This window comes from Nicotiana tabacum, chromosome 14 (genome assembly GCF_000715075.1).
Source record: "Nicotiana tabacum cultivar K326 chromosome 14, ASM71507v2, whole genome shotgun sequence".
In the NCBI taxonomy this organism is placed as follows: Eukaryota; Viridiplantae; Streptophyta; class Magnoliopsida; order Solanales; family Solanaceae; genus Nicotiana; species Nicotiana tabacum.
This window is the reverse complement of record NC_134093.1, coordinates 104,846,036-104,867,368: the sequence shown is the minus strand read 5'-3', so window position 1 is coordinate 104,867,368 and position 21,333 is coordinate 104,846,036. Positions and strand designations below refer to the sequence as shown.

The following is a 21,333-nucleotide window of genomic DNA, read 5'->3' as shown; positions in this document are numbered from 1 at the left end:
TTTTGTACATAACTCCAAATAACAAATGGTTTATCTTTCTGAAAACTAGATATAAAGGGCTAGAACTTTTATTTTTGGATCATCTCCAAATTCCTTATAGATTGCTAGATATAAGCGAAAGACCTTCCGCGATCGCGATTCACAAGGCCCCAAGTTGTTGTTTGCTCTTCGCGAACGTGACCAAATGTTCGCGATCGCGATGCACACCTTTGTAGACAAAAACCAACAATTAAAAATGGTTTAGAAATGGTCTAAAACCACCCCGAGACTTACTCGAGGCCTCGAATCACATATAACAACATCGAAACGACAAATCGCACCTCAATTCAAACCTAATGAACTTTAAATCTTTCAACTTCCAAATCTCGCGCCGAAACATACCAAATTAATCCGGAATGAATTCAAATTTTGCGTATAAGACATAAATGACATAACAAAGCTACTGAAATTTCTGGAATTACAATCCCGACTCGATATCATAAAAGTCAACTTCCTGTCAAATTCGCCATTTCAAGCCAAATTCAACTACGGACTTCAAAATAAATATCCAGACACATTCCTAAGTCCGAAATCACCATACGGAGCTATTGGAACCATCAAAACTCCATTCCGGAGTTGTTTGCATAAAAGTCAATCTCCGATCAACCCTTTTCATTTAAGTTTCCAACATGAATTTCATTCATCCGAACTAATCCCGAAACATCTGAAAACCAAATCCGACAATACACACTGGTCATAATACATCATATGAAGCTATTCAAGACTTTAAATAGTTGAAAAAAGCATAAATACTCAAAACGACCAGTCAGGTCGTTACATCCCCTTTGCCTAGTTGAAGCACAAGCAGCCCCAACAATGTGAAGCTTGAAAGTCCCAGCCGCTATGCCACTAGAGGTGAAGGGTAACTTTTTCAGGATTTAGTTTTTTGACTAGCAACTACATGACAATACTCAACTGGCATAGCAGTTGTTTGGTGGATAGAGGTGTGGGTCTTTCTCTTCTCAAACATGTTTGTGTTTCTAGTTTTCCAGATGCTCCAAAACCAAAAAGGTAGAACCATCTTTCGGTCAATACAGGCATTGAAGGGGACATATTGGAGCCTGTGCCAAGTATCCTCCAAGGTTTGCATGGTGAAGGCATTAGGTGGAATGGCTTGACTGTTAGTGCTAGCCATTACCAGGTTGAGCCAGAATACCTTGACATTAGGACACTCAAATAAAATGTGGTTGATATCCTCCACATGTACTCCATAGTAGGAGCAATTTGGGTTAATATTCGGCCTAATGTGGTAGAGGTAACTTATAGTGGGAAGTCTATTCTAATGCATCATCCATGTGAAGAACTTGATCTTATTTGGAACCTTCAGCTTCCAAATCCAATCATAGAGGTCTTCTTGATCAGGATTGCCGGTGAAGTTGAAGGCAATGAAATTATAGGCTGGCCTACAGGAGAATATCCCAGTGGGTATGAGCTTTCGGATTAGTTTATCATTGGCCTTTGCATTAAGAGGGATGGAAGTTCTTTGGATAATGGTAGAGATCTCATGTGGAACGAGATAGCTGATTGAGTTAAGGTCCTAGATCCCATTACAGTGCACAATACTAACTTTCCTATTCAAGTCAGTCAGTTGCCAAGGCCCTCTTAGGATAGAGCTAAGAAGCTGCAAGTTGGATAACCAACTGTCCTCCAGAAAATTGATCATGTCCTCTTTGTGGACAATCCATCTGGAGGCTTTAGTACATACTTTCCAACCCTCTTGAATGCATTGTCAGACCCTAGTCTTGGGCTTACCCCTATTTCCAGTCCCACTACAGTGCTTACCCATGAGCACTCTAGCCCATATGGAACTGATGTTATTGTACATTCTTCATGCTAGGCTAGTATTGCAAGTTTTATTCTTCATATGAACTTGTTGCAGACCCAGGCCCTCCCTATTCTTAGGCTTTGTAATTGTGTCCCATTTAACCATAAAGTTTCCTTTTTTCAGCAGTAGTGCCCTAGATAAAATCCCTTTGAACTTTATCAATCCGATTGGTTATTTTAGAGGGCAACTTAATGTATTGCATTACATGGCTGGGGATGCTACTCAGACTAGCTTTAGATAGAGTAGTATGGCCAGCCATGTCGAAGAACTTGGTTTTCCAACCTGCCAGATTGATGTTAAGGTTCTCCAAGATGAATTGGAAGTCACTACTTATGGGCCTTTTGTGGAAAATGGGAAATCCAAGGTATTTTTCAAAGGCTAAGCCAGTCTTGATGCCCAGGATTGAGCTGCATTAGCTAGCCCATTCCTCTCTATAGTTGGTAGAGAAAAAGACCTTAGACTTAGGGAAGTTCACCTTCTGACCAGAGGCATTGTTGAATTCCCCCAGTGCTCTTAAAATAGCATGGTAGTTCTTATTATTTGCTCTAGCAAATAGAGTGAGATCATCAGCAAAAAACAAGTGAGAGATCATATGCCCACTCCTGTTGATGCTAATTAGGAACCAGGAGTTGTTCCTAACAGCCTCTTTTATATTCCTAGAAAGCCTCTACATGCAAATGATGAAGAGGTAGGGAAAATAGGGTCACTTTGTCTAATACCCCTAGTTGGGTTAAAAAAAATTTAGTCTGGTCTCCATTAACCAGGACAGAGATGGAACTGGTGGTGATGCAAGACATAATCAAGGTGATTAGTCTACTTGGAAAATTGAAGAAGAGCAGGAGTCTTTGATGAATGACCATTCTATTCTATCAAATGCTTTCTCTAGGTCTACTTTTAAGATCATGTTAGCATTTTTACCCTTCATCTTCTGAAAGTGATTTATGTACTCATGAACCACTATGGCATTATTAGCAGCTCTTCTGTTTGATAGAAAGCTGGCTTGAGTTGGACCAATGATATTGTTAAGGACATACTTGATTCTGTTGACAATGATCTTAGTGACTAGCTTGTACATGGTATTGCACAGTCCTATAGGTATGAAGTTTCTTAACATAGTAGCATTAGGACATTTGGGGATTAGGCAGAGGTAGGTTCTGTTAATCTCAGAGGGCACGACTCCAGATGGAAACACTGACATGTAGTAATTATTTATCTGGTTGGACAGTGTCACGACCGAAAATCTAACTAATCGTGATGGCACCTACTCCAACCCGTTAAGTAATCCAATTTAGCAATAATCCAATTTTAAATGAGATTTACTGAGAATATAATGATGAAATAACTGAACTTTTATATAACAACCAGGACTAGTAGTACGAATCATGAGCTTCTGAGATTTAGAGTTTACAAAGATGGTATGAAATAAATACATCATCTGTTCGAAATATACATAAACAGATTTATAAATCTAAAGCTATCAAGAACAAGAGGTAGCTATAACCGAAAAGCAGATACATCTTCAATGTCAGCTCCCGCCATGCACAACAATATCAGCTCTAAAATCTGCACGCAAGGTGCAGAAGTGTAGTATGATTATAACCAACCCATGTACTCAATAAGTAACAAACCTAATCTCAGGTTGAAAGCAGTGACGAGCTTGGACAATGGTCAGAGTCCAACACCAATAGCCAAGAACAACTCGTAATAATATAATAAAAGCAGTACAAGTAATAACTCAAAGATATGATGCTCAGCTCATTCACAGTTACGAAAAATAGACATACTTTTCAGGTATAATAGTAAGACCTAAATCTTTCACCGAAATCACCAAAATATGAGTATATTATAAAACTATAATTTTTTCCAAAACCTTTGAACAAAAAATAAGATGTTTCATTATCAGTTAGCATGAGGAGAGTACACATCTATGCCTACATGTCAACATGCATGTGAGGCCATGAATCTCACAATACCGTTTAGCATGAAGAAATGTATCTCTATGCCTATATGCCAAGTATCATGTCAAATGTAATGCATCACAGTGATGAACTTATGTACCCATGCTCTCAAAGTACTCAATCTCGTTGTCTCACACTCAATCACTCAGTATATTCAATCACTCGGTATACTCAATCACTCGACACTCGGTACTCGGCACTCGGTACCTGCGCTCACTGCTAGTATGTTAGACTACAGAGGGGTGGATCCTGTCCAAGTGCTAATATAAGCCAACATGGCCTGCTGCGGCATGCAACATAATCCCGTCATGAATCAATAAAACCTGTTGCGACGTGCAACCCAATCCCATCATGAATCAATAAAACTTACTGCGGCGTGTAGCCCGATCCCATCATGAATCAATAAAACCTATTGTGGTGTGCAGCCCGATCCCATCATGAATCAATAAAACCTGTTGCGGCATTCAGTCCGATCCCATAAATATCGCTCACAATCCGGCCCTCAGGCCCCAACTCAGTTATCAATCTCTCCAGTCTCTCGGGCTCACAAATCTCATGCCAATCAGCCCAAACAATGATAATATGATGTGATAACAAATGATAACAGAGACTGGGATATGATATGCAAATGTATGAATATGACTGAGTATGTATTTGCAATGTAAGCAAATAACTCAACATCAGAGATGACCTCAGTGTGTCCAAACAGAATAAGCATATAGCCTAAACATGATTTCTAACATGATTCACAGCTATTACAATCAAACAAGTAGGGAGATTATGGATGTAACAAGATATAACAGCAAAACAAGTTCGATCATAGTCCAATAGTCGACTAAAATCATAATTCCCTCGGTGTACGCCAACACACTCGTCACCTAGCACGTATGTTACCTTAATACATCTTTTATAACATATTTCTCAGGGTTAAATACCCTCACATCCAAGTTTAGATATAATACTTACCTCGAATTAGCCGAATCCAATACCGGGCACGCCAAATAATACTCTAGAAATGCCATCCCGCATGTACCGACCTTCGAACGGCTCGAAACCAGCCAAAAGAAACTCAAGAACATCAAATAATGCCAAAGGAAATAAACTCAATCGATAAAGGTTGAATCTTTAATCAAAAGCTTAAAGTCAACCAAAAAGTCAAATCCGGGCCTGCACTTTGGAACCCAACAAAACTTATAAAATCCGGCGACCCATTCGATTACGAACACAATCATACTAATTTCACTTAAATCCGAATCCGAATCAATGTTCGAAACTCAAATATTCACTTTATGAGAGTTTAGACAAAAACCCTAAATTTCTCTTTAATATTCATAATCCAAATGATAAAATTGAATATAGATTCACGAAATATAATTAAAATCGGGTAGAGAACACTTACCCCAATCCATGTGATGAAAAGCGCCTCCAAAATCGCCCAAATCCATGCTCCCGAACTCAAAATATGTTAAAATGAACAAAACCCTCGATTTATAACTTCTGCCAAGCTATTCCGCTTTTGCGAACCACCGGCCGCTTCTGCGACAAAAGACCCTCTCCTGCGGAATAACGCTGAAATCCCGACCTCTCGCACCTACAGAACTATATCCGCTTCTTCGATCTCGCAGGTGCGATCCATCATCTGCTCATAAGCACAACCTTTCTTCTACGCTCCAGACAACCGCTCATGCGCTTCCGTAGATGCACTCGCAGACCCGCTTCTGCGATCTTTCCTCACCCAGCTTTTTTCCACTTCTGCGACTACTTGTCTGTATCTGCGGACTCGCATCTGTGTCCATTCTTTCGTAGATGCGGAAACACCATCATCATACCCCCTTCAGTTATGTAACATGAAGTAAAAATAAACCGAATCACGTCTGAAACTCACCCGAGCCATTCGGGACCCCGTCCGAATATACCAACAAGTTCCAAAACACAATACAAACCTACTCGAGGCCGCAAATCACATATAACAACATCAAAATGATAAATCTTACCTCAAAATTCAACTTGAAGAACTTTTGAACTTCCAACTTCCAAAACTAGTGCCGAACCATATCAAATCAATCTAGAATGACCTCAAATTTTGCACACAAGTTTCAAATGACATACAAATCTATTCCAACCACCAAAACCATAATCTGAACCTGATATCATCAAATTCAACTCCCAATCAAACTTATGAACATTCCAAACCTTCAAATTTTCAACTTTTGCCAAATTTTGATGAAACCTTTTAGAAACACCCAAATATAAATTCAGGCATACATCCAAGTACAAAATCACTATCTGAACCTAACCGAACCATCAAAACTCTGATCCAGAGTCAAATACATAAAAGTCCAACTTAAAGCTTCAAACATGAAATTCATTCTTCCAAAATAATTCCAAATCACTCGAAAACTGAAATCGAGGATACACACAAGTCATAATAGATCATACAGAGCTACTCATGCCCTCAAACCATCTAGCAAAGTGCAAATGCTCAAAACGACCGGTCAGGTCGTTACAAATAGGATATGCCAATGCTTATGATAGAAGAAGGGATGAAGCCCATCTGGTCCTGGAGCCTTCATAAGCTTAAAGGATTTTACGGCACTAATTTCAGACAACCTCAGGGGGGAATCCAAGGTTTGTTTGTCTCTGTTATCAAGGACATTAGGTCTACCTTCACTATAAGAGGGATTCCTACTGGAGTGATGATGTTCAGAGGTGAAGATGTTGGAAAAGTACTTAAGAATGGCCTCTTTTATGTGGTGGTGTTCTCGGATTAGGTTTCCAACCTCATCTTTCGAACATAGTATTTTGTTCCTCCTTCTCCTATTAAGCGTTGAAGTGTGAAAAAACCTAGTGTTGGCATCACACCTCACTCAGCCAGTTAATCCTAGATTTAAGCTTTCAGATGCCCTCTTCATTCTTAAGGATAACATTAAACTCCTGTTGCAAGTCTGGAGAAAGGTGCTAAAAGGGTATTCATTGGATTTTTGAATGCCATTAAATCTAGTAAGTATGTCTTTTCTTGTGGAATATGTTGCCAAACACATGCTTATTCCAGATGGTCACCCTACCTTTGAAGATCTCAGTTGCCCTATGGATGTTATACTCAATAGAGAAACTATCTTGCATAATAGGGAGAAATTCAAGGTGGTTACACCACATAGATTCAAATGTAAAGAGTCTGTTATGCCTAGTGTGATGGTTACTCAAGATGTTGAGAAGAAGGGAAAAATGAATAGAGTGAGTCCTAGGAAGGTGGGTTAGTGTGGATTCAGGGAATAGTTCTATCCAAGTATTAGTTGCAAGGCATCTATCAAGTCTTTCTAAGATCAGGTCTTGCCTCCTAGTTTATCTTTTATTGGTCCAGGTGTATTTAGAGCCTTTGAACCCCGGGTCCACTTGATTTAGACAATGCCAGAATCTATTACTTCTATTGAAATTTAAGCAGTTTCCACCCAACTTATCTCTAGCTTTCAGAATTTCATTAAAATCTTCCCCAACTAACCAGCTATCCCTATATACAGATGTTAAGTCTTCAAGGAGCTACCAAAGTCTATTCCTATCAACCAAGCAATTACTAGCATATATAGCATAGAAGAGCCATTTTGAAGAAGAGGGATTACCTGCACCATAGCATGAATCCCTTGAGGTGTGGTGGAAATCTCCTTGGCCTTGAGCAAGTCCTCTTTCCACATTAGCACAATGCCACCAGATTGGCCAATAAAGGGATCTTGGAATTGAGCATCAAACTGAAGCTCAGTAGTGAGGTGTTTATGATCTGCCATCCTAGTTTCAAGTAGGACCAATCGAGCAGGGTTGTGAAGCTTAACAATGGAGGCACAATGCCTACGAAACTCATCATTATTAGCATTCCTAGTATCCCATATAATGAAATTCATTAACAATGAATTTTGAGAGGGGGGCTTTCTCTTGGTTCCATTCCCCTTGCCCATAGAGGTTGGCTTCATCACACCTAACAGAGGCTTTAGGGATACTACTGAGTTTCTCGAGTTTGGAGATAAGGGCACTCGATGATTGATTATGCAGCTTGTTAGCTTTTTGGGGCACAAAGCAATAAGCATTTCCCCAAGAGCTATTTGAATTCTTGTATGAGAAAGGCTTTTATTTTTGGGACACCTAGGTTTTTTATGATATTCTCCAGATCCACATTGGATTTCGTGAGATAACTCAGGGTGTTGTTGAGTACCCTGCTAAGTTGGTTGATGGGAGATAGTGGATGAGAAAATGGGGGAGGTACCTGTACTACTGGTGGACATAGGGTGAAGTTAGGTAATGGGGTTGGTGTGTCTAGGTTCATCAGTGGAAAAAAGGGCATGGACTGACAGAGGTGGCCCATGAAGATATTGATCTACTCAATGGACAACGGTTGTTGTGTCCCCATGTGCTGCGCCTGAAGAAATATGGACATACACAGTTGGTGTCCAAAGTTTTCCAGCCCCTTGTGGAGTAGCTGCATCGCTAGCCGAGCTAGGTAGCGAGGGTCCTGGACAATTATTTCCATAGGGACCGACCCCATCATCATGTGCAGGTTTTGACTGCTCCCTTATAATGCCAGTTCCAGCAAAGAATCCGGCTTGTGTTCTGGTGATAGTGGGGTGGAGGAAATCGTTAATGGAGAGATGATTGAGGGTTGGGTGTTTGATTTCGAGTTTTCCATTCCTGTGTTCAGGTTCGTGAAATCTGCTAGAGGGGGGTTTGGAAGAGTGAATCATATTTCGGGGACTATGGCTATAAGCCATATCTTCTTCGTTGGGAGGTGTGTCTGAAGATTTTACTTGTGCAGTCAATCTTGGAGGATTGGCAAGAAAGGTCTTCTCACTGGTAACAGTGGGCGATTGATGTGAAACAAGTAATCGATTACCTCTAGTGGAGGTGACACAGACGGAGGAGGGTGGGTGGTGGGTTATGTGTGAGAGTAAAGTGGGATCAGTTTTTGATCCCTTGGGGTAGGATGGCCCGCTTTCAAGTGGGTTTGGGCTGTTAGAGGATTTCCTTGAGTGACTGGGGTATTCTTATTTTTTGTAAGAGTACTCGATTTGGGAGGTACAAAGTGAAGTCAACTAGGGGTATCCTTTTTCCCTTCTTTAGTATCAATTTTAGGATTGTGGGTATGAGGTATTTTCCCCAAACATGCATCTCTTATAGGTAGGTTAGGTAGATGCCTTCTATTGCCAGAAAGACTGGCATGCGATGGGTTGGGTGAGCTACTCATGCCCAATTACTGAGTTGAGCTAATAAGTTTTTGGGTCTCATTAGGCCTTGAGGAGGTATGAGGCCCCCCTAACCGCTCCTTTTGGGACAACTGGCTCCCCGGGTCATTCTCAATGTGGCCCAAGTTAATGGAATCCACGACGGATCTGTGATTCAGGGCGAGGAACATACTTGGCACTGGATTGAACCGCTTTACCTGTGTTTGGGTAGTTTCTACCATTCTTCCCTCATGTTATCGCTGCATATGTCTTTTTAATGGGGTGGTATTCCATTGGGCATCGCCGTTCATCACTGCTTCTTCTCCGGTTGGGGTTGTAGTTGTATTGAGGTCTGGGTTGGGGTTTTGGTCTATGGGTTTGGCCTTGAAAGAGCAAGATCTTAATGTGTGCCCAATCCGCCCACATGCCTTGTAAAGGATCCCTTCTCCCTCATACAATATAGGCTGGTTGTGGGCACCTATGGTTACTGCAGTAGTAACTGGGATTGCTAGTCGTACTTGAACACAAATCCTAGTGTATTTGTCCTGTAGGGTGGAAGAGGTGCAGGTGTCAATCTTTAGTAGCTTTTCGATTCTGTTGCTGACTCGTTCAAGTATAGCTTTATCGTATAATTCCGTCGGCAACTGGGGTAGCCTGATCCACACGGCCGTTATGGCTATCTTCGATTCCTCTGGGACAAAAATTGGTTTCCATCGGCGTACTGATAAAAAATGCCCCACTACAAACCATGGTCCTTCTATTAAAATTTTAGTCATGCTTTCTTCGAGATTGAATTTGACTATAAAGAAATCCCAGCCCAAATTGATGAGAATAAGGGGCTCGCAGCACTTGGTGTGGGATTTTTCCCCAAATAGTTAAATAATTAGAGAATTATTTCATGGGTGGTAAAGCCTAACTTTATCTTCGTTCGTCAGTAGAATCAGAATGTTTCTGGCATTCAATTCAAACAAAGGGGTGTGGGTGACTGATGTGGTAGTGGATACACGGTAGATGAAATTAGGTTTACCTCTAGGAGGATTTCCTTGAAGGAGTTCTTCTGGGGCATTTCTTCTTCCATATCCCGTTGATGGGATACATGTAGGATATCAGGGGGTTCTGGTAGAGTTTTAAGTGTGGGGTCATTTGCCGGTAGTGGACCTGTGGACATTTTGGGATCTAGTTAGGTTAGTGGGAGTTAGAGAGAGGGTAGTCTTTCTCTTTCTCGTTTCTGTTTCTATCAGTATATGTGTGAGGCCACATTATTATTAACAAGAATAATACCGATAATACTAGTAATATTAATAATAAATAAATAATATAATATTAATAAAGTGAGTACATAATTACATATATTATTTAACACCAGTTGATTCTAAGACAGTAGCAAATCCAACCAAAGGTCGGGTTTGGCAGAACAAAATCTTGATTCTGCCGACCTTATATATATATATATATATATATATATATATATATGGAAAAAATAAATTTAAATTTAAATAGAGTTAGATATAAATTTAACAACTCACTTTCTCGATTCAAAATGCAAAACGTCTAAATTTGAATTCTTAATAAAGAATATATATTTATAGAATAGCTGACCGTTTGAAAATAATACAAAATAAATATAAACTGGAAGAAGTAAAAATTTCAAAATTGACGATTATTGACATCACTTACATAAATTTTTGTGTATATCATGACTGATAGTCCGTAAGTTTAACCAAAAACTCCACATGAACCACATCGCAAGTTATATATTTTTTTACTCTTTCAAAATTATCTTGTTCATCAGGGAAGTTTCAATATTCCAAAATGGGATTTCTAGAGAGGGTGTATCGATAACCAAAGTGGACTCTACTAAAAAGTAAAGATGTTGTATAGGCAACTGGCGTTAGAGTAGTGTATCGAATTAAAGGACAAGAGCGACCCATAATCATTGACGGGGAAGAAGACTTGAAAAAGGGATCAAACATATTAAGGAGGAGCTTTCACAAGGCCAATAGCCGATAGCTGATGTCACTAGCCTTAACTTATTTATCTACTTCAAAGTTGATATTTTCGTATTATATGAAAATTTAAACTTATTTACCCAATTTTAGTTAGGTTTTCTTATTTTTGTAGAAAGGAATTAAAGCTTTTTACAAAATATACACATGTCTAGACAAAAAGTATAATTTAAATATATAATATTTTTTAAACATAATTCTATCAATAACCTCCATTCTTCTTCTTCTTCTTCTTCGAGTTTCAACATGAAATTTTAACCAAAACCAACTCGAATCTCCACTAAATTATTTTAAAATTGAGATATAAACTCCAAATGATATTCCCAATTATTTGCAACAACATTCAATCCAAATAAAAAATAATTTTGCAAAATTTGATGTTCGAATTCAAAGTTACGATGCTTTTTAATGGTTGTCAATGTAGTTTCTAATGGTTTTCAGTTCAGTCTTCTCGATTCTGATTAATACTCTTTAATTTATTGATTCCAAAAAAAAACTAAAACAAATTAACGGTCTTACCTATTTCAGAAGTGATCATCCGTATTCATTATTTAACATAAAAAAAGAAAATAGAAAATAGAAAGAAAGAGAAACCATAATGGAAGGGCTAATCCACATATGAAATAATATAGAAACATAATAAATGAATTATTATTGCACCAATGATCCAACAAACTAGATCGGCAACCACTGAGACAAAGATAGAATTTCAGGAAACAAAATAGGAAAGATTAGTCTATATATATATATATTTGTATATAATTAGTAAACAAAGTTAAATTATAATTAATTCAATAATGATTTTAACGCAATAAATAGGTTTCTATTACAGTATAACTAGGTAAAAATTTCCTTCCAAAATTTAATAGTACTAGTAATCCAGTTTCCAGGCACTGTTGCTCAATATTGCAAAACAATTGGGGCAAATGCACCTACTAAACCTGGATAACCATTTTTTAAAGAAATATTTCACAATCCAAAGAAATATTTGATTCTTTTTGTTTCTTATTTATCCTAACTACTTCAAAAGAATTGTAAGTTGTAAGTTGCAACCATCTTGGTAGGAACATGTTTTCTTTCAGAAAGTCTTATGTCGTGCGAGTTCGAATGAGTTGAGGCCTCAATGTAAATATAGGTCAAAAGAATAGTAATATCAAGTTTAATTTATATTTTCTTTCAAGTAAAGCTATTTGTATTTTCTCCGGTCTATTTTAGTTTTCATATTTTTCTTTTATAGGTCCTTAAAAAATCATTAATAAGAAGGGGTTTTGACTATTATATTCTCATTTATGTTTTATATGCTATATAATTAACATTTTTTTACTTTCAAGACTAATTAATACTAAGAATAAAATGAAAAAAATAATTTATTATATGTTGATAGTCTAAACTGATAAGTATTTTGTATTAATTAATTTTAGTAACCACGATAATTAAAATGGATGAAAGGGAGTAATAAATAGCCCTAAGAGTGAAAGAAATGATAATCTCAGACCTACTAGATTAAGATTTCTTATCTTAATTAACTACTTGAAAATAGTCCTAAGACTATGAATTAAAAGATTATCTCCGTCCTAACTAGAAGTATTAATGGCAATTTTTCAATCTGCATGCATTTTGACTTGATTAAGTGCTGAAAATCAAGGACAAAGCGCCACGTGTCCATACAACACAGACCACAAAATCTCAGAGAGAGAAAGAGAACTTAAGATCTCTCGTGCCTGGCGCGTGACTAAAAGAAAAGGCAAGTGATGGATTTAATGCTCCCCAACAGTGCAGTGTGCAGCCATTTCATTATCTCAGATTTCACGCTGAAACTCAGGGGTCGTTTGTTAAGATGAATTAGAAAAAATAATGTATGCATTAACTTTTGATATTATTATTTTTTTATTTAATATATTTTTTTAACCTATATATTATTAATGCAAGTATTAGTTATATAATCTATTTGTTATTATCCTATGTATAATTAATATATAACAAATTATGATATTAGAAATACCAAAACTATTAATACATGCATTAGCATAATTAAATATAAAATTATTCTTAAAATCTCTTAAAACTAAAGAATATGGAGGGTATTTTTAAAGTCCATACTAAATTTTAATTTTAATAGTGAATTAGAAATAATTTTTGCATAACTAATACTTGCATTACTAACCCATGTATTATTAATTCTTGTATTAATACACCTTATTGAGCACTATTTTTATACACCATACCAAACGTCCCCTTATTTATTGTTCTCTTGGGTCCGTTAGTGGGGTCTTATACTAATTTGTACAGCTATTGTTAATTACTGCTTCTGTCCCCACACCACTTAAGAGCACCTCATTCATGGCTTCTCCCAACTCACTCACCACTTTCTGCATTTTCCAGTGCTCATTTTGCTGTAAACTACAGTTATTTCTTAGCTGAAAATCCAAGATTTGCTGTTAATTCTTGACCCTTTTGCCCCTTCTTGGATTTTCTGTTATTTTTGGATTCTTTTTTGTGTCTTGAAGCAAAGGAAGGCAGAAAATGAGAGGAGGGGTCAGTGGAAGTTTCAAACTTGAGCTTCTGGTTGTATTTATACTGCTTCTTTGTAAGTGTTTTATGCCCTTTTTTGAGCTTTTCTTGGTTTATTTTGCTTATTTCTTGAATGATCTGTGAATATAGTCTTGAAATTTACCAAATTTTGCTAAAACCCCAGCTGGGTTTTAATAAAGTTTACTGATTTATGTTTGTATTAAGGAAATTGGTGTTCTGTAACAAGAAAATATTGTTACTTACAACAACAACAACAATCGAGTTGAATCCCACGGGTCCGAGGAGGGTAGAGCCTACACTGTACACAGACCTTACCCCTATCCGGAGGAGGGGTAGAGAGGCTGTTTCCGGAAATTTAAATTTTTTACTTGGGGATTTAAATTGCTCTCTTTGTATAGTTCTGATGGATTTAAGCTATATGTACCAACAATGTAAAGAGTTTTTACCCCATCAACTCAATTTTAACGGGCTATAGCAGGTTAATTACTCGAATAATTACCATATCATACTTGCCAAAGATTTACCTGTTGTTGTAAGTCGGTAACGAAGCCAGGACCCTAGGGTGTTCGAAGTAAAAAGAATCGCCGACAAAGGGTGTTCAATATATGTTATATACCTCTAAAACCTAATATTTACCTACCAGGGTGTAGCTTCGCCCCTGCCTGTAGCGTAAGTGCACAAAACTTAAACTCTTCCCTAATACCGTAGGATATGAGTTTTCCTTTAGGCCATGTTAAGGGTGTGAGTTGATATATTTTACTTCAAAATTCTCTGTTTTTATATTTTTTGTTAGATGGTCGTCTGTCAGTTTGTCATCAGCTAGATATTATATTGAGCTACTTTACCAAGATTTGATTATCTTTGAAGAACAATGTTTGTGTTTTAGAAAATTTTATTGTGCATGAGTAGCTAAAACTGTTTCATAGGCTCACTGAAAACGGGATTAAGTAGGGGTAGTCGAGGCTCGAAAAAATACACTTTCTTCAAGAAGTCCGCATTTATGATGTCATCCTTCCAAGTTCCAACATTAATCTCAAGTGGTTATATGTGTGTGTGCGTGTGCGTGTGTGCGCGTGTCCTTTGATAAGTATTCTCTAGTAGTTTAGTTGTGTATTATGTTAATCTTATTAGCCATTTCAAAGAAATCTGTTTTTTTTTTAGTACTTCTGCGTCAGCTGGACAACATTTTCTGCTCGGAGACCTTGGTCTATGTGATGCTTTCATTCCCTTGCATCTCCTGCTGCTTGAATCAGTTGTACTGTTGTGAATTGCTTTGATCTTAGGAAGTCGATTGTTTAATCTATAGGAATTCATAATCTAACTTTGCATATGGAGTGCTTTAGTGAAGAAGAGGGTAATGTACAAGCTAACTAGCTATGAAATGGTTTCAAGAGCTAATCCTTGCCGGAGCGCGCGTGAGGTAGTGGTTTTCGTGGGGTATTCAGATTTGACAAAACTGAGTGAATCAAGAAATCAATGCAGTTAATATTGAATTTCTCCAGATGTACAAATTTCTATTGGTTTTAGAATTCTTGGTTGAACACTTAATGTGGTGTATGCACATGATGGTGCTTGCACCGTTGATCCGTATATTTTTTGTATACAACCTTTTGCTGGCTGTTTGTAGGAACCAGTGCTTGCTATTTCCAATTTCAGATGGATTTGCTATTTGTACAGGTATCCGAGACTCCAATTGCAGCTCACTGAAGCATCTAAAAGGCTCTCTATTCAAGGACATAAAGGAGGACACTCTTTTGCCAGAGATCTCCCCAAATGCTGCTCCACAGCCCCTTCTTCCCCTATTTGCACCTTCTCCATTGGCACCTTTCACAAACAGCACTTTACCCAAATTATCTGGTTTGTTTCAGAAACTAATTACATTAAACTTTTTAGTCCTTAGCTAGAATAAAGTTTTAAGAAGCATACCATTCTTCCATTTTTGGTGCAACTTGGAGTAGTTAAAAGTATACATACAAGTATGCTGCGTGGACTCTTCGAAAATGTCGCCAGGTGCGTGTCGGATCCTCCAAATTTAGTGTATTTTTGGAGGATCCGACACGGGTGCGGCACTATTTTAGAGAGTCCGTGCAAACATCGCACACGACAGTATGCCATTATATATTTTTTGATCAGGAACAGTATGCCAATATTATTTTATAAGGAGCTGGCAAGGGCAAAGTAGTATAACAATACGATCTAAACAAACTGATTAAACTTTTACAAGTAGTTGTATACCTATATTATCAGTTTTGTTTAAGAAACGAATTTTGTCAAACTCTTTTCAACTTGGCCAGAAAAATATCTTAAAAATGGCAAGACCACGTCCAAATATAAAGCAGCCTAGATTGGAGATCAGGGTTTAAATACTAACGGGGACAAAAAAACATTAGGTGATTTCTTCCCATCTGATTAAGCCTTGGTGGGTAGAATTATCCGGTACTTGTGCTGGTGGGAGATAGCAGGTACTTGGTGGCATAATCGAGGTGCGTACAAGTTGGCCAAAACACCACCAATTATAAAAAGAATATAAAGCAACATAGTGTTAGAGAAAAGAATAGACCTCAGGTGGATCTTAGGTTTTCTCTATCCTCTGTCTTCTCTGACTTTTGCTCTCACTCTCTCCAGGACTCTGTACGCTTAACTTTGATGCTGTGAGAAGTATGATGACCGTGACATCAATAGATTGTGTAGCACCATTTGCACAGTATCTGGCTAATGTCATGTGCTGCCCTCAACTGGAAACAACTCTTGTTATTCTTATTGGGCGGTCTAGTAAAAAAACAAATATGCTTGCATTAAATGGGACCCTCGCAAAGCATTGCCTTTCAGATTTTCAGCAACTTCTGGTGAGCCAAGGTGCCAATGATACTTTGCAGCATATATGCTCTCTCCATCCGTCTAATCTTACTCAAGGTTCTTGCCCGGTCAAAGATGTTCATGAGTTTGAGACGACTGTGGACTCGTCTAGCCTACTTGCTGCCTGTGGCAAGATCGATCTTGTGAATGAATGCTGTGAGCAAACCTGCCAAAATGCTATATCAGAAGCTGCTAAAAAACTTGCACTTAAAGCATATGATCTTTTAAGCATGGATGGCTCTCATGTGCTGGCTGATCACACGACCAGAGTTAACGACTGTAAAAGTATTGTACACCGATGGTTGGCAAGTAAACTTGACCCTGCTGGAGCAAAAGATGTTCTTAGAGGACTTTCTAATTGCAAAAACAATAAAGGTGAGGATTACATAGCGGTTCTCTTTCATAACGACCTTGACTTTCTCATTGCATAGTCATTATCCATGAACAACAACAACAACAACAACAACAACAGTCCAGTGAAATCCCACAAGTGGGGTCTGGGGAGGGTAGGATGTACGCAGCCTTACCCCTACCCTGGGAGGGCAGAGAGACTGGTTCCGATAGACCCTCGGCTAAAGAAGATGTAAGAAATATGTGCCACGAAACATAGGCATAGATCTGCAAAACGAATAGTTATAGGCATTCTCACCAAAACACTTGATAAAGAAAATAAAATTAGATTGCCGTTCTCACCTTCTATCTTTGCTTTTCTGTTTAGTTATAAATCTACTGATCCTTTTTTTTCTTCCCTTTAGTGTGCCCTCTGGCTTTTCCTGGCATGAAAAATATTACAAAGGCTTGTGGAGACGGGATGAATAACCAATCAATATGCTGTAATACTGTTGAGAGGTATGTCTCTCACTTACAAAGGCAGAGCTTCGTCACCAACTTGCAAGCTTTGGATTGTGCTGCTTCACTTGGTCTTAAGCTACAGAAAGCCAATGTTAGCAAAAATGTCTACAATCTCTGTCACATTAGCCTCAAGGATTTTTCCGTACAAGGTCAGTTTTTTATTTAGTAGCCCTTTGAAACATTGTGCACTATACAAATGCGTTGAGCTGACGTCAAATTTTGATCTTGTCATGTTTGTGGCATCTGGTTATCTTCAAATGACTACACTACACCAGTTGCACCAGAAGGTAATCTACCTACTTTACCTGTTCGCAAATCCATTTCTATACCTCTTTGCTCTTTTCCTTCTTTTTCTTCAATAGTTATCATATCAGTTTACCTGCTTTGACCATTAATACTCCACATAATGAAACATTAAATTTTCTGTTATGACACATGGATAGAGGTTGGTCGAGGTGCTTTGTTACATACGATATATTATGAACTAAAAGAACATTGGACTAATAGACATTAACAGAGGCGGAGCCAGGATTTGAATTTTATGGGTTCTAAATTCTAGGATAGCAACATAAGGTGTTAGTAACTCGGTTCTGAATTTAATTTTTGTACATATTTAGAGAATTTCTTAATACAAATATAGGGTTAGGAGTAAAGCTACCGGGTTTAATCACCCGTATATCGGCTTCTATCTCTGCCCTTGAATATTAGCTGTACTACAGAAGAACAATATATTAGATTGGTGGAAACTTTTGAACCTTGACTAGTGAAGTGTGATGCCGCTTATAAATAGCTTAAGGGAAGCTAACTATGTAGTTAGTTACTTATAGAAACAGTAATGTATGTACATGCTAATTTCCCTTTGCTAGATTAGGTGCTTGTATACTTTAAGTCTCAGTCCTATCTTTACCTACCTTTTCTTTTTTTATCTTAGATTTTTACCACATCAATAAGTAATTATTTACCCAACTAGTTTGGAATTGAGGCATAATTGTTACGGTTGCCGTAGCGGTCAATAATTATTTGTCATTGTTTTTGTTGGAGTAGTTTCGGGGTGTCTTTTGCCTAGTTTACCGTCGGATGCAATACTGGACCAAAGTACGGGGATCAGTTTTGTCTGCGACTTAAATGACAATATTCCGGCTCCTTGGCCATCTATGTCTCAGTTACCAGCTTCGTCATGCAATAAGTGTATGTCGGACTTATTCCTTCTTATTATGTTCTGTTTCCAAAATTTATCTTCTTATATGACTGGTCGCTGATGTACATCAAAAACTTCCTGCTTTTGCAGCTGTGAGAATTCCCGCACTTCCTGCTGCAGCATCGGGCCAAATCAGTAAGAATATCAACTTACTCATTTGTAATTTTTTTTATGTTGTAAATACGACAGTTTTTTTTTTCTTTTTCTTTCATCAGTATCAAGCTCTACCTCTCTAAATAAGCGCAATACAGAGGAAAATTGAAAAACAGAAGCTAATTGTATATAGCTGAATCTTGAACGTTTACATCTTTTTTTTACGTAAATATCTCCTGATGGAAAATCATTGAGTTCTAAGGTTATGGTTTAAGTAATTCTAGACTACTAAATATTCATTAGCTGTGAACAATATTTCAAATGTTTAGATGAATTAAGATGTAGGGAACACCCTTGAAACAAGGATCATCCTCAAATTCTGAGAGCAGAAAGGGTCTAGAGATTTGAAATGTTTTGTCATATCCGCACTTTGAAGTTAGCCATATCAACTGTTAGTTAATATCGTGGACATAAAGCTTGAATTTCATTATCCAGCAATAAATATAAAAAAATAAATAAAAGTAAACAGCTAAGTTCAGAAGCAAGGGAATGGGGCACACCATGAGCATCATTTTCTCTTATTTTTTTATGGGGCTTTGTGTGTGTGTGGGGGTGGGGTGGGGTGGGGTGGGGGGTGGAGATGGGGTTGGGTGTGTGGAGAAACAGGGAACCTTCATGTTTCTTATGGTCGTTTTTATGCTGACCACTGTCGTAAAAGAGGAAAACTAGAACTAGTTTGAGGCAATGGCGGAAGCAGGAATCTCGTCAAAAGGTTTTGAGGCAGTGGCGGAAGCAGGAATCCCATCAAAAGGTTTCAAAAAATGTTCTATCGTGTTAGGGAAATATTTATTAAGATTTTTTTACTTATATACACAGTATAATTTTTTGACTGATTTGTGGATCGTGACCTTTTAGGGGAAACCATAGGCGGCTTTATAGCTTTAACGAAAGCTGTTACTAGTTTACGCAATCTACTTTTGTCTGGAACATGCTCACCTGAATTTGGCAGCATAAAACTTACTAAACAGTAATTATTTCTGTTTAAGGTTAAAGTGGTGTTCATTGACATAGATCTCTGGTTAATTTGTCAGGTAAAGGATTAAATATATGGTCACATATGCTACTGATGGCGTCGATGATATTGGGAATCTGCTGTATATCTAATGCTGCCAATCTTGCTTATTAGCTGTATTTTGTGGAAGCACATTTTGACCAGAAAGAAAATTCAAAAATTACAGTTCTATGAAGGTCTCTGATTGACATCAAAACTTAAAATGTACAGATGCAGGAAAATCATGCACCTGAGTGAAAATCCAACTCAGAGATGATTCCAAGATCAAATTCGCGACGAAATTTTTATTCCCTTTCTTTGGGCAATAAGAAAGTTGTGAAAAAAATTACACAGCAGGTTTAGTTTCATGTAATTATTTCCACTTGACATACTTTGCCTTTATGTATTTGGAATTCCTCAGAAAGCATTATGTTAACCAATGCATTTGGTAGGTTTCTCTTAGTTTTTAAGGTTGCAATGCCCCCCCCCCCCCCCCGGTTGATGGTGGTATTTGTCGAGTGCATCTCAACTGTTTTAATCGGGATACGTGTTATCTCACACCAGCAAATGTGTTGGGTAAATTTATCTAACAAAGCTTAGGCAGGTGGGAAGATATCAATGTGTTGTGTGATTGTTAACATTCTATTTCCGGAAAATGTCCAAATATAGGCACCCAGAGAGGAGGAAGGACGTTGTAATCGACGAAATGCTTCGGGGAGTTGAAAATCAGCATAGATCCGGAGATTACTGAAGAGGGCAACCTTTCGAACTGCTGCTGAATCCATAGGCAGGCAAGAGAGAACCAAGCGAACCGAAAAATCTTAGTAGCCAAAGGAAAAGAAAGCAAAAGCGATTCCTGTAGTAGCGGCGGGTGAAATGGGAGTTGCCTAAACCTTTGTACTATGAGAAAAGTTTTAAATATATCCATTGTTATACTTTGAGTTCAAATATAGCCTTGTAATATTATTGGTTCAAATATACTCTTTTCCATTAAGTTTGTCCAAGGTGGATATTCAATCCTACGTGGCACCGATATTTGATAAGGTGGATGCCACGTATCATGCCACCTCAGCACCCATAACCTATTTTACCCCTCCCCTCTATTTGTTTTTCTACCACTAAAATTTTCTTCCCCTCCACCACCATTGCCATCATAATCACAACCATGAACAATATTGAATTAATTTGTAGGAGTATATTTAAACATTTTCTCATAGTATAAGAGTATATTTGAAATTATAACGAGGGTATATTTAAACCTTTTCTTGGGCCTGCAATTAGCAGATTGATGCGAATGAGCTCATGAAGGCTTAAGATCTTTTATAAAATTTAATTATTTGTAGGGTAATATTGAAAGAAATTCACTATTTATGAGGTTTATTTTGAAGTCCGTTTGTTTTTTGCTAGTATGGGATACAAATTTCATGGGTGAAAATCAACTTTAAATTTATTGTATTAAAGTGATAGTAAAATGCAAACGAAAAGAATAGGGGTATTATCACTTTTAGCCCCCGCCAGAAACTATTTAAATCTGCTAGCCGAAAAAATATATAAAATTTGTATAATTTTTGTATATAACATACAAAATGTATATACATACAAAAATATACAAGTTTTATACATTTTTCGGCTATTATTTTTACAGCGGCTATACAATGTCATTTTTTCTTTTTTTGGGTATATCTCCCTCTCTGAGCGTAAGAACCCGTTTAGATTGAC

General features: G+C 37.6%; 2 protein-coding genes across 4 annotated transcripts; one reads left to right on the top strand and one right to left on the bottom strand.

The window, feature by feature from the left end:
• Positions 1-1,318: 1,318 nt before the first annotated feature.
• LOC142169075 (uncharacterized) lies at positions 1,319-2,939 on the bottom strand. The gene is made up of 3 exons (XM_075230277.1): positions 2,682-2,939; positions 2,340-2,531; positions 1,319-1,576 (listed from the first exon to the last, which is right to left on the bottom strand). Exons 1-3 carry the CDS (start codon positions 2,937-2,939, stop codon positions 1,319-1,321), a joined length of 708 nt encoding a protein of 235 aa, XP_075086378.1.
• Positions 2,940-13,305: 10,366 nt separating this feature from the next.
• On the top strand, positions 13,306-20,076 carry LOC107799662 (putative GPI-anchored protein At1g61900). 3 transcript variants are annotated; one of them, XM_075229809.1, is made up of 8 exons: positions 13,306-13,619; positions 15,242-15,421; positions 16,190-16,795; positions 17,176-17,421; positions 17,548-17,559; positions 18,317-18,460; positions 18,561-18,605; positions 19,655-20,076. In XM_075229809.1, exons 1-8 carry the CDS (start codon positions 13,556-13,558, stop codon positions 19,747-19,749), a joined length of 1,392 nt encoding a protein of 463 aa, XP_075085910.1. In that variant the 5' UTR covers positions 13,306-13,555; the 3' UTR covers positions 19,750-20,076. The 3 variants fall into 3 exon arrangements, 2 of the variants coding, with proteins under 2 accessions (XP_075085910.1, XP_075085911.1); XR_012698823.1 differs by lacking the exon at positions 17,548-17,559 and having other exon boundaries at positions 17,176-17,425; positions 18,314-18,460; XM_075229810.1 differs by lacking the exon at positions 17,548-17,559.
• Positions 20,077-21,333: the final 1,257 nt, after the last annotated feature.